General features: G+C 40.2%; 1 protein-coding gene across 5 annotated transcripts in view; it reads left to right on the plus strand.

Moving 5' to 3' along the window:
- TFDP2 (transcription factor Dp-2) overlaps positions 1-22,097 on the plus strand; it is a 196,407-nt gene that overhangs the window by 168,399 nt on the left and 5,911 nt on the right. For 3 of the 5 annotated variants that reach the window (XM_025377601.1, XM_025377604.1, XM_025377603.1), the window contains 5 exons: positions 4,452-4,614; positions 7,178-7,324; positions 11,272-11,340; positions 16,457-16,608; positions 20,892-21,058. In XM_025377601.1, the coding sequence (XP_025233386.1) occupies positions 4,452-4,614; positions 7,178-7,324; positions 11,272-11,340; positions 16,457-16,608; positions 20,892-21,058 (698 nt within the window). The remainder of the gene's footprint in view (positions 1-4,451; positions 4,615-7,177; positions 7,325-11,271; positions 11,341-16,456; positions 16,609-20,891; positions 21,059-22,097) is intronic. The other 2 variants (XM_025377602.1, XM_025377606.1) reach the window with 1 other exon arrangement.

Below are 22,097 nucleotides of genomic sequence, written 5' to 3' on the forward strand. Positions count from 1 at the left end.
CCCTTTTTTTTTTTTTTTTTTTTTTTTTTTTTTTTTTTGTGGAGATGGGGTTTCACCATGTTGGCCAGGCTGGTCTCAAACTCCTGACATCAAGTGATCCCCTTGCCTTGGCCTCCCAAAGTGCTGGGATTACAGGCATGAGCCGTGGCACCTGGTCCTTTGCCCATTTTCGAATTGAGTTGTTTGGTTTTTTGTTGTTGTAGTTCTTTATATAGCCTTTTGCCTTTTAGTGTTCTTTAACTAGAGACATTTTTTGCTTAACTTTCAAAGTGGCTTACTGGATTGGTTGCAGGACCAAATCTCTCATTTGTGTATGGCAGGTGTTGACTCTTCTAACCTCCTTTGTTAAATTTTAATGTTGATGTTAAGACATGATATTCTATTAACCTTCCAAATAATGAGCTTAATTTATTGATTCAGCCATTGTTGAATGGTGCCCTCTGGTTTTATATTGCTTATGAAAATTCTAGCAGCTCATGAAGGGGATAAAATCACTTGTAGTATACCATATGTTATATGTATTCATCCTCACAACTTATGAGATGGTTATTCTGCATTTTTCAGATGAAGGACTGTGGATCAGAGTTAAATGGAGTAAACTGCTCAAAATATGTATCTGATAGTTTACTAATGTGATATTTAACCAAGTTTTCTTCAAGCTTATTATTAATTTATGCACTGAACTGATTTTATAAAACTCTCACATGTAGGCTTGTATCTACTTTTTAAGAGTATATTTCATAATAGTTTTAAAAATTGTAGTTGTTCCTACTTAAGGACTATGTTTAATTTCTTCCTTTAAATATTATCCAGATATGACTACAAATATTATCCAGGTTATGACTATAGAGAGCCAATTAGCCAAGTGATTGCGTGAAATCACCTTATCTTATTGCTGCCTTTAACATAGCTATATAATCCCATACACAACATTATTGCTGCCCAATAGAAATTTTAAAAGAAAATAAATATTTGAAGTTAATTTTAATATTTTTAATTTAATCCAGTATATCCAAAATATTGTATTTCAATGTGTAATTAACTATAAAAATCACTAGTGAGGTATTTTACATTCATTCCTTATATTAAGTATATAAAATCCAGTGTGTTAAACTTACGACACATCTCAATTCACCCTTCCCACATTTCAAGTACTCAGTAGCCACATGTGAGTTGTGCCTAGGGGTATTAGACAGTGCTGATTAGGAGGTTTAAAATGCAACTCATAAATTTAATTCATCTCTTTGATCTCAGTAAATGACCCTTCTTTCTAGAGGTCATTGTACTATTCCTCTCTTCCTTACCCTCGACTTCAGACAATTGTATTGATTTTTGTCTTTTAAATTTTATAAATCCATCTTTTTGTCTCCTGCCCTACCACTACCTCAGTTTGGAGATTCATATTCTCTTACCTGGACTATTTCAGTACCCTCTCAATTGGTCTTGCTATCTCTGCTTGTGCCTCATAAATTTCACTTCTGCTGTTATTAATTCTGATCCCAAAATCTTCTGCTTTAACTGAAAATCTCACCATTCTACTCCCCTACTTAATACCTTTCAGTATATTTTAGTGATTTCACATTATTTCAAATAAGTAGTCTGTGAGGTAAGATACCTATACCATCCTATACTATCACAAGGGATGCATACATAATTCTTTGGGAATGTAGGAAAAAGAAAGTAGATACCCTTTTCTCATATTCCTTTTAAAACTGCATATTTAGTATCTGTTTCTATGTACGTAACATAGAACATGTAAATTATTTATCAATAAATATATTCGCAGTCCCACGTCACTCAGTGAGGGGATATGTTCTGAGAAATGCTTCATTAGGCGATTTCATTGCTGTATGAACATCATCAACTGTACTTACCCAAACCCAGGGTGGTATAGCCTATTGCCCCTAGGCTGCAAATCTGCCGGGCATGTTACTGGTTTGAATACTATAGGTAATTGTAATACAGTGGTAAGTATTTGTGTATTTAAACATACCTAAACATAGAAAAGGTAGAGTAAAAATACCTTGTAAAAGATTTTTTTTAATGATACACCTTTATAGGGCACTTTTCATGAATGGAGCTTGCAGGACTGGAAGTTGCTCTGGGTGAGTCAGTGAGTGGTGAGTGAATGTGAAGGCCTAGGACTTTACTGCACACTACTTTAGACTTTATAATCACTGTATACTTACGCTACACTAATTTATTTTAAAAAGATTTTTTCTTCTTCAATAATAAGTTCACCTTAGCTTACTATAACTTTTTTACTTCATAAACTTTTTAATATTCTCAAACTGTTTTAATCTTATAATAACACTTGACTTAAAATGCAGACAATATTGGCTGGGAGCAGTGGCTCACACTTGTAATCCCAGCACTTTGGAGAGGCCAAGGCGGATGGATCACTTGAGGTCAGGAGTTTGAGACCAGCCTGACCAACATGGTGAAACCCCATCTCTACTAAAACTACAAAAATTAGCCAGTCATGGGGGTAGGCGCTTGTAATGCCAGCTACTCGGGAGGCTGAGGCAGGAGAATCGCTTGAAGCCAGGATTCTCAGTGAGCTGAGGTCGCACCACTGCACTCCAGCCTAGGGGATAGAGTGAGACTCTTTTTAAAAAAAAAAAAACAAAAAACATATTAATGGGTCCAAAAATACACTTAGATAGAATGAATAATATCTAGTATTTGGTAGTACAACAGGATGCTGTAGTTAACAACGATTGTATATTTTAACTAACTAGAGGAAAGGAATTGGAATGTTCCTAATACAAAGAAACAAAAAAGGCTTGAGATGATGGATACCCCGATTACCCTGATTAATCATTACACATTGTACAGCTGTACAAAAATATTTTCTTTATATCCTTAATTTTTTTTTTTTTTTTTACTTTTGAAACTTTTTTGTTGAACACTGAGATGTGGCTGGGCAGGGTGGCTCACACTTATAACCCAACACTTTGGGAGGCTGAGATGGGAGGGATCACTTGAGGTCAGGAGTTCAAGAGCAGCCTGGGCAACATAACGAGACCCTGGGGTCTCTACAAAAAAGAAAAGAAATTAGCCAGGCATGGTGACATGCACCTGTAATTCTAACTACTTGGAAGGTTGAGGTGGAAGGATCACTTGAGCACAGGAGGTTTAGGCTGCAGTGAGCCATGATGGCACCACTGCACTCTAGCCCAGGCAACAGAGTGAGACCCTGAATCCAAAGAAACCCCCCAAAACAGAAAACTGAGACAGGGGCCAGGCGCAGTGGCTCACGCCTGTAATCCCAGCACTTTGGGGGGCCAAGGCGGGTGGATCACCTGAGGTCAGGAGTTCTAGAACAGCTTGGCCAACATGATGAAACCCTGTCTCTACTAAAAACACAAAAATGAGCCAGGTGTGGTGGTGCACACCTGTAATCCCAGCTACTGGGGAGGCTGAGGCAGGAGAATCGCTTGAACCTGGGATGCAGAGGTTGCAGTGAGCAGAGATCACGCCACTGCACTCCAGCATAGGGGATAGGGCGAGACTCTCTCTCCAAAAAAGAAAAGAAAACTGAGACACACTATCCTAGGCCTACAGGGAGGTCAAGATCATCAATATCACTGTCCCCTACCTCCACATCTTGTCCCACTGGAAGGTCTTTAGGGGCAGTAACACACATGGAGCTGTCATCTCCTGTGATAACAATGCATTCTTCGGGATACCTCCTGAAGGATTGCCCGAGGCTTTTTAAAGTTAACTTTTAATTTATAATTTGAAGAAGTACGCTCTAAAATGATGAAAAGTATAGTTTAGTAAATACAGAAACCAGTAACATAGTCATTTATTATAATTATCAAGTATTACGTACTGTCCATAATTGCATGTGCTAGACTTTTATAGGACTGGCAGAGCAGTAAGTTTGTTTGCCAGCATCACCACAAACATGTGAGTATTGCATTATGCTATGGCATTATGATAGTTACTACCTCACTAGGCAATGAGAATTTTTCAATTCCATTGTAATCTTATTGGACTACTGTTGTATATGCGGCCCATCATTGACTGAAATGTCCTTCTGTGGCAAATGACTGTAGTTTTAATTTCAGTAAAAAACCTATAATCTACATAGAATATGAAAAGATAAGTATGTTAGCTATACAAGGGCAAAGTTTTTGTGTTTTTTCACTGACTTATTCTCAGTGTCAATAACAGTATCTAGCATAGAATAGTAACTGGTCAATAAATATTTGTTGAATAAATAAATAAATGATGTGCGTAGAAAAACACTCTAACTTCATACTTTATTAGGCCTTTAAGGCAAAAAGTAAGTTTAAATAAACATTTTCTCATCTCTATTCAATTTAAATTTTTGACACCCGAAGTAAAACTTAAATTACTGTCTTCTTGAATTATCTTACAGAGATTTGTAAAGGAAGTCTCTAATATGTATAATGGAGTAAAAAAACTTTTTTCCCTTCTAGTAAACGAAGCAAAAAAGGAGATAAAAATGGGAAAGGCTTGAGACACTTTTCAATGAAGGTGTGTGAGAAAGTTCAACGAAAAGGTACAACATCATACAATGAAGTCGCTGATGAGCTGGTGTCAGAGTTCACCAATTCAAATAACCATTTGGCTGCTGATTCGGTAGGTAGATCATGAACCTGACATTGATTTTGATGGATGATGGTATCTCTTTGTGTTATCTTTGTTATAGATTTGAGGAATCAGGTAAGCTAGATGAACGATTATACTTGAGGGTTTCATCCTTTATTTTGGGGGATTTTTTGTTGTTGTTGAGTTTTATTTTGGAGGGAATTCTTTTTTTTTTAGATGGATCCTCGCTCTGTCGCCCACGCTGGAGTTCAGTGGTGCGATCTTGGCTCACTGCAACCTCTGCCTCCCAGGTTCAAGCTCTTCTTGTGCCTCAGCCTCCCGCGTAGCTGGGATTACAGGCGCACACCACCATTCGCAGCTAATTTTTGTACTTTTAGTAGAGACAGGGTTTCACCATGTTGGCTAGGCTGGTCTCAAACTCCTGATCTCAGGTGATCCACCTGCCTCGGCCTTCCAAAGTGCTGGGATTACAGGCGTGAGCCACTGCACCCGGCCTTAGTTGGGTTTTTTTGTTTTAACATTTAAAAAATATTTGGCAGGGTGGCTCACTCCTGTAATCCCAGCACTTTGGGAGACTGAGGTGGACGGATCACGAGGTCAGGAGATCGACACCATCCTGGCTAACACTGTGAAACCCTGTTTCTACTAAAAATACAAAAAAATAGCCAGGCATGGTGGCACGTTCCTGTAATCCCAGCTACTCAGGAGGCTGAGGCAGGAGAATTGCTTGAACCTGGGAGGCAAAGGCTGCAGTGAGCCAAGATCTCACCACTGCACTACAGCCTGCGCAACAGAGCAAGACTCTGTCTCGGAAAAATAATAACATTATTATTATTATAGTTATTTTTATTACTTTAAATAAATATTGTGCTGAACCCTTTATTATTATTTAATCTGCTTTGAATAACATCCATATCCCTTCCAATATCAAAAAGAGGAAATTGGCATACCTACCACATTGCCTTCTCCCAGGACTTGTTACAGGATCATTGTTTCTGCAGGGTCAACATTTCTTTTTTTTTTTGAGACAGAGTCTAGCTTTGTCACCCAGACTGGAGTGCAGTGGCACAATCTCGACTCACTGCAACCTCCGTCTCCCGGATTCAAGAGATTTTCCTGCCTCAGCCTCCCAGGTAGCTGGGATTACAGGCATGTGCCACCACGCCCAGCTTAGTTTTGTATTTTTTAGTAGAGATGGGGTTTTGCCATGTTGGCCAGACTGGTCTTGAACTCCTGACCTCAGGTGATCCCCCCGCCTCAGCCTCTCAAAGTGGTGGGATTACAAGCATTGTCAAGATTTCTAATCATTGTCAAGATTCCTAATCATTGTCAAGATTTCTAATATCTATTGATGTTATTGTCAGGATTTCTTGCCTATTGTCAAGATTTCTAATATTTACATTCAGTTCTATAACTTAAATCCCCCACTTATTTAGATCTAGTTTTATATTTAGGTGGATTCAGTGTTCTCCACCATCCTTTATTATCATTGCATTTCCTGAGGACCTTGTTCCACATTGTAAACCAACATGGTTTCCTTCATTGAGTAAGTCTTTCTATCAAAAAAAATAGAAGAAAAAGTCCGGGTGGGTGACTCACGCCTGTAATCCCAGCACTTTGGGAGGTCAAGGTGGGCAGATCACGAGGTCAGGAATTTGAGATCAGCCTGGCCAATATGGTGAAACCCCGTCTCTACTAAAAATACAAAAATTAGCTGGGTGCAGTGGTACGCGCCTGTAGTCTCAGCTACTCGGGAGGCTGAGACAGAAGAGTCACTTGAACCTGGGAAGTGGAGGTTGCAGTGAGCTGAGATCGCGCCACTGTACTCCAGCCTGGGTAACAGACCGAGATGCTGTCTCAAAAAAAAACGGAAAAAAAGGAGAAGAAAAATGGTCAACTGAACTGAATGAACAGTGTCCATTGTCATATAGAGGATTATATTTTGGTGCAAGTTCCTAATCTCATTGTAGATTGGAGACAATTTGCAGATCAACAGTGGTCAAGGAACACATTTTGAGAAGCACAGTTTTACCCAGAACTTGAATAAATGTCCTTGATTTTTTTAAGTCTAAAATCCTCCCAGATAATGCAAGGGCTTAGAACACTTTACCTCCAATATGTTTTTCTGTTAATATATACTATTTATTGTCATGTATATTAATTAAGTTCTGTATTTATTCTAGCCTCCATAAGACATTATTATTGTTTTATACAGTGAAAATTGAGATTTACCCACATATTTACCTTTTGGGTTGGTCTTCATTCTATCCTACATCTCTAAGCTCCCATCTTAGATGATATTTCTTCTACCTGAAGAAATCCTTTAGTATATTTCAGTGTAGATCTGCAGGTAACATGATCTTTATTTTTAAGATTATTTTGTTTTATATTGTTTGAAAGTATTTTTATTTCATCTTTAATTTTGAAGGATATTTTCACGGAATATAGAATTCTTTTGGATGTCTTTGTCAGTTTGCTAAATAAAAAAATAGAATCCTTCCAGCACTTTGAAGACGTAATATTAATTTGACATATTAATATCATGTGACTGTATCTTAACCCTTAATTATCACTCAATGAAAATGTTTTTTAGCAGGCTTACGATCAGAAAAACATTAGGCGAAGAGTTTATGATGCTTTAAATGTGCTAATGGCAATGAACATAATTTCAAAGGAAAAAAAAGAAATCAAGTGGATTGGCCTGCCTACCAATTCTGCTCAGGAATGTCAGAATCTGGAGGTAAGTGAGAAAATCTGTTTATGAATAGCTTTTTGTATTATTTTACATCAGAGGCATTTTAATTTAAAAATGTAATTGTAATATAAAATATTTCCAATTTTTCATGTATACTATGTCATTTTTTAACAGACTGTAGAATTTTAGAATTGGAAGGTGCCTTATAGGTATAGTCTACAGTTTAATTTGTAAATGATGAAACTGAGGGATATAAAAGTTAAATAACAGTTTGATTTTACTGTTTCTTAGAGAAGATTTTTATTTCATTCCAAGTTAATTCTGAGCACTCTACTAATAAACTTTTGGTGAAATGGTATCTTATTTGATAAGATGCTTGCTGTATGTATCCAAAAAAAAAAAAAAGGATCAAGCTGGCTGTTTATTTCCTTTATTGGCTACACAATATTCTGAATATAGCTGTGAAAGTCAGACTTTTGCATTTGACTTTAGAAATAATAGCAACAGAATGAATAGTGTTTCATTTTTGTCTTTACCAGAATGAATAGAATTTTGGAATTATGTATGCAGAAGCATTTTAAGTTCTGTTAACTTTAAACATTATAGAAAATTCTTTCTACATGAGCATGTTCCCTAACATACTGTTTCTAAATTGACATGACATAATTTTACTACCATGACCATAAATGGAATAAACTGAGGTTAAATACGGCTTTTGGGCCAGGCGCAGTGGCTCACGCCTATAATCCCAGCACTTTGGGTGGCCAAGGTGGGTGGATCACCTGAGGTCAGGAGTTCAAGACCAGCCTGGCCAAAATGGTGAAACCCCATCTCTACTAAAAATACAAAAATTAGCCAGTGGCGGACGCCTGTGATCCCAGCCACTGGGAAGGCTGAGGCAGGAGAATCGTTTGAACCCAGGAGGCAGAGGTTACAGTGAACCGAGATGACGCCATTGCACTCCAGTCTAGGCGATAAGAGCAAGACTCCATCTTTAAAAAAATGTGTATATATGTGTGTGTGTGTGTATATATATAGCTTTGGGAGATAATTAAGATTGGTTTCCTGTTTTTCTCAGTCTTTTTTCTCCCCAGCAATTCAGTTACTTGGTATTATTATACTTATGGATGGAGAGAGAAACCAGATATTCATCAGAAGCTATATAATATTTTTCATATGCTACAGTGGAAATATCCTCCTTTTCTCGTTTTTCTTCCTTCTGATGGAGTGGAATTTGAGCATCATTTTCATGAGTAATATTGAGCTTATACTAAAGACTTACTAAGCAAAAAAACCTATTCACATCTACCTTGTGCTTAATCACAGGTTATACAAGGCAAATCTCTGAACCCAAGGAACTGTCATTCTAACTGGGGAGAAGAGAAATGTAAAAGAGTTAACCAAAAATGTGATTACTCCTATGAAAGAAATGTGCAGATTCTCTGCAAAGAGGGATGGGGGAGGGCTTTACCAAGGAGATAATCCCAGAGCTCAGGCATGAGGTGGGAGTAGTTTGCCAAGTGGATACGGGTGGGGAGGGCCTTCCAGGCAGAGGCGCTGCATGGGCTGAGACAGGCGTGAGAAAGCTTGCCTGGAGCTGGGTGTGGCTAGGGAACAGGCATTCAGAAAGCTGGATGGATATCTAAGTGTTAAGCAGTGGGGACCTGATCCTGTAAACAAAGGGAAGCAGTTGATAAATTACAAAGAGAAAGGTTGATAGGATGTTTTTTGAAGGATCACTCTGCCAGTGGGTTGGAAGTAAAATTAACAGGTAGGGAAGGAAATGGAATGGAGGAGGGGGATTAGAGATGGTCTGAGTTAACAGCAGTGGCCATGAGATTGGAGAGGTGTTATAGAGGTAGAATCGGTGTGGCTTGACCTAGTTGGATGAGGGACAGATAAGGGGCCTTGCTTGTCAGAGCTTCTGATAAAGGGATGCTCCTACAACATCTTTTCCAATGTAGAACACCACACAGATTTTACGTGAATCTTAAGTAATTTAAAAGTAAAACGTGGTGGATAGAGGAATCATGAATGGAAACTCCCTAGTATAAACTAGACTGGATGCGGAGCAAGTAAGAGATAATCTGCTGAAGCAGACAGGAAAAATGTCTTATTTGATGATCGAAAAACAAAATTTTAACAAATTTAAAGATCTTAATTGTCTTTTATTTGTGATTCTAGAATCTGGCAACACCTCACTAGTAAGTAGAATGAGTGTTCCTATAAGCTGAGCAGAAGAGGTTGAACATTATTCAGTGTTTTAAAGATAGAGAAGCAGCAAAGGCAGATAGAGGCAGAAACAGATCAAAAAGCAGATTGGACATTTCAATGTCACTTTCCTTGTAAGGGTAAAACAGAGAAGACTCTCTTATGCCAGCTGCAACTGGCCTGTTTGGGTAGTTTACTATTCTCTCTTTCTCTCCTGATTTCCTAGGTCAGATAAACAACTTAGTTTTGGCCTGGTGGCATGGAACTTCAGCATGAGTGACTCCATTTTAGTTTGGTCTGTTGGGTCTAGTGCAGGAGCTCAGTCCAAACCAATGGGCTCCTGTAAATTTTCTTTTCTTTTTTTTTTTTGTTTGTTTTGAGTTGGAGTTTTGCTCTGTCACCCAGGCTGGAGTTCAATGGCGCGATCTTTGTCAGCTCCTGCAACCTCCACCTCCCAGGTTCAAGCAATTCTCCTGCCTCAGCCTCCCAAGTAGATGGGATTACTGGTGCCTGCCACTATGCCTGGCTAATTTTTTTTTTTTTTTTTTTTTTTTTTTTAGTAGAGACAAAGTTTCACTTTATGGGCCAGGCTGGTCTCTTGGCCAGGCTGCTCTCGAACTCCTGACCTCGTGATCCGCCCACCTTGGCCTCCCAAAGTACTGGGATTACAGGCGTGAGCCACCACTCCCAGCCGTAAATTTTCTTAATAGATGTCATTGGCTTTTGCCCAAGGAGACAGTGAGGAACTCAACTGCAAGGAAGTTCAGACCCTAATGTCTGTTTTCTCTAAGTAGTTATCAGATTGAGGAAAAAAAGCAGTGGTTTGAAGCTGGAAAATTTGTCCAATAAGCATGTTCCTTTTTTTTTTTTTTTTGAGACAGGGTCTTGCTTTGTTGCCCAGGCTGGAGTGCAGTGGCGTGATCTCGGCTCACTGCAACCTCCACCTCCCGAGTTCAAGCAATTCTTGTGTTTCAGCCTCCCAATTAGCTGGGACTACAGGCGCGCGCCACTACACACGGCTTTTGTATTTTTTGTAGAGACGGGGTTTCGCCATGTTGGCCAGGCTGGTCTCAAACTCCTGATCTCAAGTGATTCTCCCACCTTGGCCTCCCAAAGTGCTGGGATTACAGGCGTGAGCCACTACGCCCAGCCTACCATGATGTGTGAGATATCTGTATGATCAGCTGTCCTCATTGGAGAGTCAGCTAAACTGAAATTGTAAATAAGATCTTGCCTTATTCTCAGAGGAGTAATATAACAAAGTAATTAATAATAGAGTCCCTGTAGCCAGAGGGTTTAGGTTCAAATCTTGACTCTTGCCATTCACTAGCTGCGTGACATTGGGTAGTTACTCAAGCCCTCTATGCCTCCATTTCCTTCGATGCAAAGTGGATAACAACAGGACTTAACTCATAAGGTGTTTGTGAAGATGAATTAATGTGTGTAAAATGCTTACTTTTGTGTTGGCAGATAGAGTAAGTATAAACTAAGTGGTACTATTTGATTAGAACTTGAATAATAATTGCAACAAGTACTGCTAACAAGTATTCATTAAGTATATGATTTCATTTTTGATGACAGTTGCCACAGATCTGATGTTGTGCCTACTTGTTCACTCCAACCCCTGCCCCCTACAAAGATATGATTTGTCTTTATTCATATTGTTAAAATGGGTTGAGTTTCTCTAGGGAAAATGGTTATCTCAGAATAGGGACCTGGAAAGTGAATGATACTTTATACTCTACCTGTGTTCATATTATTTTGTAACCAATGTTTTAAAGATAGAGAAGCAGAGGCGGATAGAACGGATAAAGCAGAAGCGGGCCCAGTTGCAAGAACTTCTTCTACAGGTAAAGATGCCACGATGTTTTCATTACCTTCCCTATTTCTCCACTTCCTGCCTTTTGCAGTCAGTGTGTTTTCTAGTTGTGGTGCCTCTGAGTAGTATGTGGTGAGCCCACGCCAGAGCAGCCTCTCTTACCTCCTAGCTAGTTGCCATCCACGTGCTTTGCCTTAAGATGGTCCCATCTGTTGCCATCATCTCAGCTCCACAGCAGCTTCCCTGCCCTGTGTATGACTTACACCAGGCAGCAGTTCACCGTTGACACTCAGGCCTCTCCAAACATAAACTGTCAGGTGTCTTTTTGTGTTTGTTAATTTTAACCCGAATTTGGAATATCCACTAGTGAAGCTAGTTAAATTTTAGGTGCTTCAAGTACAGTAATCAAATCTGCCTGTAATACTTATCAGTAAATGACAGAATGGCATGACATAATTCAGTAAGATTTTTGTTGTTGTTTTTTGAGACACCAGGCTGGAATGCAGTGGTGCGATCTTGGCTCACTGTAACCTCTGCCTCCTGGGTTCAAGCCATTCTCTGCCTCAGCCTCCCAAGTAGCTGGGATTACAGGTGCCCACCATCACGCCTGGCAAATTTTTTCGTATTTTTAGTAGAGATGGGGTTTCACCATCTGGCCAGGCTAGTCTTGAATTCTTGGCCTTGTGATCCACCCACCTCAGCCTCCCAAAGTGATGGGATTACAGACATGAGCCACCGCACCGGGTCTAATTCAGTAAGATTTATAGAAATACCAAAACTTAGGCTGGTGATATATATACGTGTATAAATATATTATATATATTATATTATATTATATATTATGTATATATAATTATATATTTATATACATAATATATATTATATATAATTAATAATAATGTTTTGTTTGAAGAGAATATTGTGCAGCTTTAAAAAAAAATAAGCTGAAACGGACAGTTTATTCCTATGCTCCTGCCTGTAGAATTCTACCAAACCCTCCTCCTTGAACTCCCGTGCTGCCATCTTCTTCCCCCTGGCTGCCTCTCTGTTGTCCCTATCCCTGCATAGTTATCTGCAGTATCCCCTAGCAGCTCGTGCCCCAAACCCTGTGCTGGGGCCTTCCTGGAATTTCCTCAAAACCATGGAACATTTTGGAGCTTAATTTTTTTGGCATGTTATTTTTAAAAACCTGTTTATCAGCATGCCTACAGTTATCTGCCTATCAGAAAGAATGGTGCTGGGCAAGATCACCCTCATGTGTGTAGGACTTTCCCATCTCTAGATGCCTGATGCAAAGAATGAAACTGAATATTTTTTCCCTGTTTACCTCTGTACCATGAACATTGTTCTTTTATTTTTTAAAGTCCTGAACTTCTTTTCCTCTACTGTCTCTCAAACCAAATATTTATAGATTTCCACCCAGGGGCAACCTGGCTGTCAACATTTATAGAAACAGGTCTCTCTAAACATTAAAGTGAAACCCAAAGTATAACTTAAATCAACTTGTGGTCTTCTGGTAAACATAAAACTTATTTCCGAAGGCCGGGCATGGTGGCTCACGCCTGTAATCCCAGCATTTTGGAAGGTGGAGGTGGGCAGATCACCTGAGTTCAGGAGTTCGAGACCAGCCTGACCAACATGGAGAAACCCTGTGTCTACTAAAAATACAAAAAATTAGCCAGGCATGGTGGCACATGCCTGTAATCCCAGCTACTTGGGAGAGGCTGAGGCAGGATGATCTCTTGAACTCGGGAGGAAGAGGTTGCAGTGAGCCGAGATCGCCCCACTGCACTCCAGCCTGGGCAACAAGAGCGAAACTTCATCTCAAAAAAAAAAAAGTATTTCCTCCTAGCATTTCAGGTTTTTTCCTTTCATCAAATAAATGAAGTTGTCATAGAAAGTAAATTAAGCAGCCGGGCGCGGTGGTTTACACCTGTCGTCCCAGCACGTTGGGAGGCCGAGGCGGGCAGATCACAAGGTCAGGAGTCCGAGACCAGCCTGACCAACATGGTGAAACCCCATCTCTACTAAAAATACAAAAAGCCAGGTGTGGCAATGCACACCTGTAATCTCAGGTACTCAGGAGGCTGAGGCAAGAGAATTACTTGAACCAGGGAGGTGGAGGTTGCAGTTAGCCGAGATTGCACCACTGCAGCCCAGCCTGGGCAAAAGAGCAAGACTGTCTTTAAAAAAAAAAAAAAAAAGTAAATCCATTTGCTGTGGCTAAGCTCACTTGATTTTTTTTTTTAATAAGCTAATGTCACAACTCACTCATGTCACATGACACAGGTAACTATTACCTACTTGCTACCACCTCTCTTTTATTTTTGGTAATGCAGTAGAAGAATGGTGTGAGTAAAGCAAACCTGTAGATAAACCCAATATCCTACTTTTATCTCTATAATTGCCCCTTCCAGCCCTTAAACCTTTTCCATAACAAACACACAGGAAAATGAATGAACACACTTAAAGCTGTTCAGCCTCTGAAATAGATGTTAATGAGTTTGAAAAGGAAAAAAAGGCCAAAGGAAATCATTCAAAGGGCAACAAATAAGTCCGTTCAAAATAAGTGGGAAATTATTTTTCCTTTTTCTATCCAAAATAACGTTATGTGGTATATGAAATTTGTGACAATGTTAAAAAAAACAACATTATGACCAGGTGCAGTGGCTCACGCCTGTAATCCTAGCACTTTGGGAGGCCAGGGCAGGCAGATCACAAGGTCAGGAGTTCGAGACCAGCCTGGCCAATATGGTAAAACCCCACCTCTACTAAAAATACGAAAATTAGCTGGGCATGGTGGCGGGTACCTGTAGTCCCAGCTACTCGGGAGGCTGAAGCAGGAGAATCATTTGAACCTGGGAGGCGGAGGTTGCAGTGAGCCGAGATCGCACCACTGTACTCCAGCCTGGGCGACAGAGCAAAACTCCATCTCAAAAAAATAATAATAATAATAATAAACATTATGTTTTTACTGCTCTCTTCACTTGAAAAACCACTGATACTATTAAATGTGCACAGCATTAAACAGTGAATCACAAATACATAAGGGTCATTAGTTATCACTGCTTATATTCCCCCATATACCGAGGTCCTCTTATGGCACTAGGGACACCAGGCTAGGCAAAGTGTAGGAACACCTCTTGAGATGTGTATTCTAGTAAAAGGGAAGAGAAGTTATGCAGGAGTATGTAAGCATTTAATTCTTTTTCTCAGTTCCACAGCTTAATCATAACTTTTCCTCATTATTAAATGAATTAAGCAATAAATTAGTTCTTTAGCAACAGAAAATAACGAAGCATAACCTCAATAATGTTTGGTAATGATACTGACAGTGCTAGTTATTGATAGTGATTTTTGGACACACTTAGGTCTACAATAAATTGGTGTTCATTATTTTTGGTGCATTTCAAAGAGTAGATGCTCCCTTTTTGGGGAGATAGCACTCAGCCATTTTAAGATAATAGTAATCTTTTTCTTTTCTTTTCTTTTCCTTTCTTTTCTTTTCTCTTTTCTTTCCTTTTCCCTTCCCCTTCCCCTTCCCTTTCCCCTTCCCCTTCACCTTCCCTTCTTTCCTTTTTTTCTTTTTTCTTTTCTTTTTCTTCTTGAGAAAGGGCCTCTGTTGCCCAGGCTGGAGTGTAGTGGCACAGTCATAGCTTACTGCATCCTCGAACTCCTAGGCCCAAGAGAACTTCCCACTTTGGCCTCCCAAAGTGCTGAGATTACAGGTGTGAGCTACCATGCCTGGCCAATAATAGTAATCTTACTGAAACTTTAGTTAAGGCCCAGAACCTGAAATAAACAATACTGATCATAAGATTGCTAAAATGTAAAAAATAAATTTATCACTACAGGGTGACAAGATATAACAAGCTAATGAAGGGGAATGAATGGCTCTGACTTGAGGAACTTTTAAAACGTTATTTCTTGACCAGATGAAAAACTTGAACCGCATACAGTCTAGCTATAAAATTCTGTCATACATTTGCCTTATTTAAAAAAGTTATAATGATAACTTATTTGTTTGTGTGTTTGTTTGTTGGTTGGTTTTTCTGAGACAGAGTTTTGCTCTTGTTGCCCAGGCTGGAGTACAATGGTGCGATCTCGGCTCACTGCGGCTTCCGTCTAAAAGGGAGATCACTTTCTTTGGCTTTTGAGTAATGGTTATTAACTAAAAGTAGCAGCAAGATCCAGTAAAAAGATTTAGGCCTTGATGTATCTTATAATTAGCACTGAGCCTCAGTTACCTCATCTAGAAGTGTCAGGTTGGGGAAGGCTGGGGCTGGATTCCAGACTGTGCCCAGAGGATGCTGAGAAGTTCTGTGGAGGTGCCTTAGAAACCATGTGGCTGTGCTTGAGGGCTGAGGTGGCAGAGTTTAGGACCTGGCCTCACTGCAGCCAGCCTGAACAGTGCCACTTCCATCTGTTTTACATGAGTTTTTTTGTTTTGCTTTGTTTTTTTGAGACAGGGTCTCATTCTGTCAGCCAGGCTGGAATGCAGTGCTATGATCTCTGCTCACAGCAAATTCTGCCTCCTGGGTTCAAACAATCCTCCCACCTCAGCCTCCTGAGTAGCTGGGACTATAGGCACATGCCACCATGCCCAGCTAGTTTTTGTATTTTTTGTAGAGATAGGGTTTTGCCATGTTGCCCAGGTTGGCCTTAAAGTCCTGGCCTCAAGCAATCCACCTGCTTTGGCCTCCCAAAGTGTTGGAATTACAGGCGTGAGCCACTGTGCCCGACCTCCAGTGATATTTTATTTGAAGAAAGGATTTTGTGACTTTAAAATGTTTGCATATCCCTGGGCTAGACATCCTAAAGGGCATATTTGACCCCAAACTCTCAGGAGTCTGTGTTAGATAAATGGTATGACCCTTCCTGTGTCGTTTGCTGAAGAGTTCCAGGTGCCTGCTGGTTCTCTACCAGATTGTGAGGTTCTGTTCCTATGGATGATGGAAAAATGTATGTATTGAGTTAGATCATTCTTTCTGAAATGTTTAATTTTTTAAATTAATTCATTAGTGCAGGTGGGCTTTCTCTTTAAACTCTCTAATTTTAAGCTATATTTTAAAGGTATTATCTTAATTCTTTTAAATTCCAACTCACTTATGCACATTTGACCACATTCTTTTTATTGATCATTACAGCAAATCGCTTTCAAAAACCTGGTACAGAGAAATCGACAAAATGAGCAGCAAAACCAGGGCCCGCCAGCTCTGAACTCTACCATTCAGCTGCCATTCATAATCATCAATACAAGCAGAAAAACAGTCATAGATTGCAGCATCTCCAGTGACAAGTGAGTGGAGAACTAGGAATGGGTGCAGGACTGGCCTTCTGTTAACATTTTCATATCATTTGCAAACTCAAGAAGGATGCACTTTATTATCTGCACCCCTCCAAGGCTGGCTTCCTTGGGGCATATGAAACACCTCCTGAACCATGGGTGCAATCTTGCACTAGTGTGTGCTCCAACCCTCTATGGTCCCCTGTCTTGTGCCAGGCACTGTGCTGTCTGTATTATATGTGTGTGGCGGTGTCTGGGCCCAATCTATGACATGCTGCATATATGTGGTAAGTCTGAGCAAATAACTGTGATAAGTTAGCCCAGCACTGTGGGTCTGGGACAAGGTAGATTCATTGGTGATTCACTGTCACAGTTTATTATGGGAATACTGTAGGTCAACATGTGGCATTAAACCAATTATTTCTTTGTTTTGCTATATCATAGTTATGCATGCTTCTGTTTATTAATGAATGTATGAATAGACATGAAAATGCTGGCACATTCTTTGCTTTCTTTAAATTGTGTTTTTACATTTTAACGAAGATCAATGATAATATTCATCATGGCAAATAAGAAGTAGCACTTTTTAAAATATAGAATTAATTTGTGATGTATTTTACCATTCATGAAAAAGTTTCTCTCAGTGGTCTTCAGGCTGTGACCAGTACCATAAAAGAGTTAAGAGTATATATAGGGTGCAGAGTGAGACGGATGCATGTACCAGTTGTGGCTCCCCCACTTCGCTGCTGCAAAGCTCTGTTTTCTCAAGAACAAATAGGAATGATACTGGGGCCCCTATCACTTCCCAGCCTTGTTTTGAGGATTAAATAAGTTAATGTCTATGATGACTTGAGGTAAGCATTTTTTAAATGTTAGCTGCTGTTACAAAAGGTCAGCCTATAATTTATTGTTCAAATTGGGATTTATTAATGCAAAAGAAGACTCTAATAATTGCATCGGTACCACAGGCATACCCCAGAACTGTCCCAGGGAGACCAGAACCTCCGGTCTCCTAGAGCTGTGACATTGCCCTTGGGCTTCACTGTCACTTGTTTTCCCACTCTTCTTCCTGGCGCTCTTACGCCCCCTGCCGGTCTCTGTTGTGTCCAGAGATTCCGGGCCACTTCAGTAAGAAGGCACACACACAAAAGAAGAGTCGTAGGGGCGCGGTGGTTCACGCCTGTAATCCCAGCACTCTGGGAGACCGAGGCTGGTGGATCACCTGAGGTCAGGAGTTCGAGACCAGCCTGGCCAACATAGTGAAACCCTGTCTCTACTAAAAATAGAAAAATTACCCAGGCTTGGTGGCGCACACCTGTAGTCCCAGCTACTAGGGAGGCCAAGGCAGGAGAAATGCTTGAACCTGGGAGGCAGGGGTTGCAGTGAGCCAAGACTGTGCCACTACACTCCAGCCTGGATGACAGAGCAAGACTGTGTCTCAAAAAGAAAAAAAAGAAAAAGAAAGAAAAGCAGCAGGAATTTCAAAACTATTTGATAATTGAGACTATAGACACAAAAGGAAATAGTAGAGACTGTGTAGCTTATGAAGTAAACCAGACCAACGTATTTTTTTAAGAGTGGATTCTTGGCCGGGTGCGGCAGCTCATGCCTGTAATCCCAGCACTTTGGGAGGCCAAGGCGGGTGGATCACCTGAGGTCAAGAGTTCGAGACCAGCCTGGCCAACATGGTGAAACCCTGTCTCTACTAAAAGTACAAAAATTAGCATGGTGGCTCACACCTGTAATCCCAGCTACTCGGGAGGCTGAGGTGGGAGAATCGCTTGAACCCAGGAGGCAGAGGTTGCAGTGAGCCAAGATTGCGCCACTGCACTCCAGCCTGGGCAACAAGAGCAAAACTCCGTCTCAAAAAGAAAAAAAAAAAAAAAAAGAGTGGATTCTCACTGTTCTTGCTATTGCCCAGGCTGGAGTGCAGTGGCTGTGTACAGGCATGATCATAGCTCACTGCAGCCTCAAACTCCTGGGCTCAAGCAGTCCCCCTGCCTCAACCTTCCTTGTAGCTGGGACTGCAGGTGCACACCTCCTTGGCCATCTAAAGCTGATCCATTTTTTAATCTTCTTATGTTTCTTTTTTTTTTTTTTTGAGATGGAGTCTTGCTCTGTCTCCCAGGCTGGAGTGCAGTGGTGCAATCTTGGCTCATTGCAGGCTCCACCCTCTGGGTTTACGCCATTCTCCTGCCTCAGCCTCCCGAGTAGCTGGGACTAGAGGGGCTCGCCACCATGCCTGGCTAATTTTTTGTATTTTTAGTAGAGACAGGGTTTCACTGTGTTAGCCAGGATGGTCTTGATCTCCTGACCTCGTGATCTGCCCGCCTCAGTCTCCCAAAGTGCTGGGATTACAGGCATGAACCACCATGCCCAGCCTCTCCTTAAGTTTCTTAACCTCTCTGAGATTGTGTTCCTTTCTCCACAAAAATAAGAATTACAGAATTTACCTTGCCAGTTTCAAAAAGTTATGGATAAATTAATATAGAACCCAGCCCAGTGGTCAGTAAGTGGTAGATATCTGAATTATTTTCCACACACTTGCAAATTCTTTATAAATATATGTCAGAGAGGACCATTAACAGTCTCAGAAAACTGAGAATTCAGGCCGGGCGTGGTGGCTCACGCCTGTAATCCCAGCACTTTGGGAGGCCAAGGTGGGTGGATCACAAAGTCAGGAGTTCGAGACCAGCCTGACCAACATGGTGAAACCCCATTTCTACTAAAAATACAAAAATTAGCCAGGTGTGGTGGCACGCGCCTGTAATCCCAGCTACTCAGGAGGCTGAGGTAGGAGAATCGCTTGAACCCAGGAGGCAAAGGTTGCACTGAGCCAAAATTGTGCCACTGTACTCTAGCCTGGGCGACAGAGCAAGACTCCATCTCAAAAAAAAAAAGAAAAGAAAGAAAACCGAGAATTCTAGAAAATGGTTAGCATCTTTTCAGATAAAAAACACAAAACTTAGCATTCTAGTTACTCTCTCTAGTTAGTCTCTTGTTTTGTATGGAGAATTATAAAACTATCTTCTTAGGTTAGTCTCTTAAGTCTAAAAAGAATGACAGGAAAATCTGAGAATCATTGGCCTAGGGGAATTATAGACACTGTTCCCCCAGGCTGGAATCTGGTGAGGCTTCCATCTCTTGGGTGGTCCCTGACTCATGCCCTTTCCTTGGCCTTCCTTTGAGTGGAGGGAAGGAGACTCTGAGTAGCTTGTACAAGCTTGTTATCCAACATAGGTCCAAAAACCCTATCTTTCAGTTACTTTGGTGATGCAACCTTTCCCCATAATTAGCCGGGAGGCTTTCCACAATGAGGATTACATTTACAAAGCGATCTGCTTTTAACAGATGCCTGAAATCATCCCTGTGGCAGGTACCCACTTCAGATTTTTTTTAAAAGTTGTTATTGTACTTTAATCAAATTCATATAGATTACTTAAATTGGTATTTTGCTTCAAATTATAATTTTTGCTCCTAAGATAATCTGTTGTTCAAATTATCTTAAATAGGATATAAAGTTTTACCCTCATATGATTTTAATAGAATTTCATGACCAGGTGAAACCTACCATTGTCCCCGAACCTTGTCCCTGCAGCCCATGACGAAGGTGTTCCAGGCCTAGCCTAGGAGTCGGAAGGACTGTGTCTTCCTTCTTTTGCCTCTTGATTGAAGTGTGTTGGGCTGCTGGGAAGCTGGGCATCCAGTTTGGGTGCTTTTCAAGCATATTTGGAAATGTGCTTGTATTACATGTGACACTTTTTCTTAAAACATTTTACGTCTTAGTGTCTCAGGACAGGATTTGGGGTTGTTTTCATTTATTGAAAGTCTTCTATTTATTGCTTATCTAAAGTAGGCCATAGCTAACAGTTGACTCATGAAAATGAAGTAAGCATTCAAAATGTTTTTTTCCTCAAAGCTAACAGCTCAACTCAGAATAGGGATATTGTAATATTAAAGTAGAAAGGCTTTTCTTTGGTGGCAAAGCTGTAGGCAACTTTGAAAAGTACTGGATTTAGAACAAAATTTCCATCCTCTGTTTGCAACAGCGTTAGGGCTAAAGTTTGTGGATTTCTATCATCTGTCAGAGGAATGTTGTTTTAATTGGGAAAGTGTTTTATTTGAGATGTCATTCCCCTGACAGAGCAGAATGACTCATGGCTCTCTAAATGGTAGCCATTTCTAGCACTATAGCTGGATTTAGGCCCCCATTCTGTTACTTAAAGTACAGAATACAAAACTATTCAGACCTCTCCAGCACCACCAAAAACCCTTTACTTTGTTTCCTGATGCAGGTTTGAGTATCTTTTCAATTTTGACAACACCTTTGAGATCCATGATGACATAGAAGTACTAAAGCGGATGGGAATGTCATTTGGCCTGGAGTCAGGCAAATGCTCTCTGGAGGATCTAAAACTTGCGAAATCCCTGGTGCCAAAGGCTTTAGAAGGTTATATCACAGGTATGTTAACTGATGCTTTCATGTGTTGTCCCTGACTAAATGTTGAATCCAAACTTGTTAAAACCTTTCTTATAGAAAATTGCAAACTTTTAGAACATCTGCGCTTGTGTCGACAGACTGAAACCTTTAACACTTTAGGACCATTTTTTCAAAAATTAGATTATGTAATAGTATATAATGTTATGAAACAATCTATTTAAGCTAGGTACTGGGAATTACTAGATCTCTCTGAAGAGTCAAATGTAGTGCTGAGTGAGCCAATTTAGATGTAATAGTATATAATGTAGATGTAATTCATACATTCTTACTCCTGTGTAAAATTCCATTATATGAATACATCACAGCTTTTCTGTTTATTTTTCTGAAAATAAACCTTTAGTTTGTTTCCGATTCCTTGATGTTCAAATACAGTGCAGCTTTGAACATTCCTATACATGTATCCTAGTGACCACATGCAAACGTACAGATTGAACTTGTTAGGTCAGAGTTGGGTACATCTTCAGCTTTACTAGATGATACCAAAAATTTTCAATTTGATTTTACCAAATTACACTTTCCCCAGCAGAGTAGAAGTGTTCTATTTTCCCAATCAGGTGGGTCTGAAATTATATCATTGTAACTTTTCTAAATTGAGATTGAATTCGCATGCCATAAAATACACCATTTAAAAATGTCAGTTCAGTGGTGTTTTGGTATACCCACAAGGTTGCTAATCATCACCACTATCTAATTCCAGAATATTTTAATTTAAAAACCCAAAAAGAAACCCAAACCATTAACAGTCTTTCTCTATTCCCTCATTCTCCCTCAGCCCCTGGCAACCACTAATCTACTCTGTGTCACTATGAATTTGCCTATTCTAGACAGAGGCTTTGTGTGAACGGAACCCTACAGCATGGGGTATTTTGTGGATGGCTTCTTTCACGTAGTGTAATGTTTCGGGTTCGTTCATGTTGTAGCACCATCAGTACTTCATTCCTCTTTATTGCCAAATACTATTCCATTGTATGGATGGACCACGTTTTGTTTATCCATTCAT

The sequence above is a fragment of the Theropithecus gelada genome, chromosome 2, assembly GCF_003255815.1.
Source record: "Theropithecus gelada isolate Dixy chromosome 2, Tgel_1.0, whole genome shotgun sequence".
Lineage (NCBI taxonomy): Eukaryota > Metazoa > Chordata > Mammalia > Primates > Cercopithecidae > Theropithecus > Theropithecus gelada.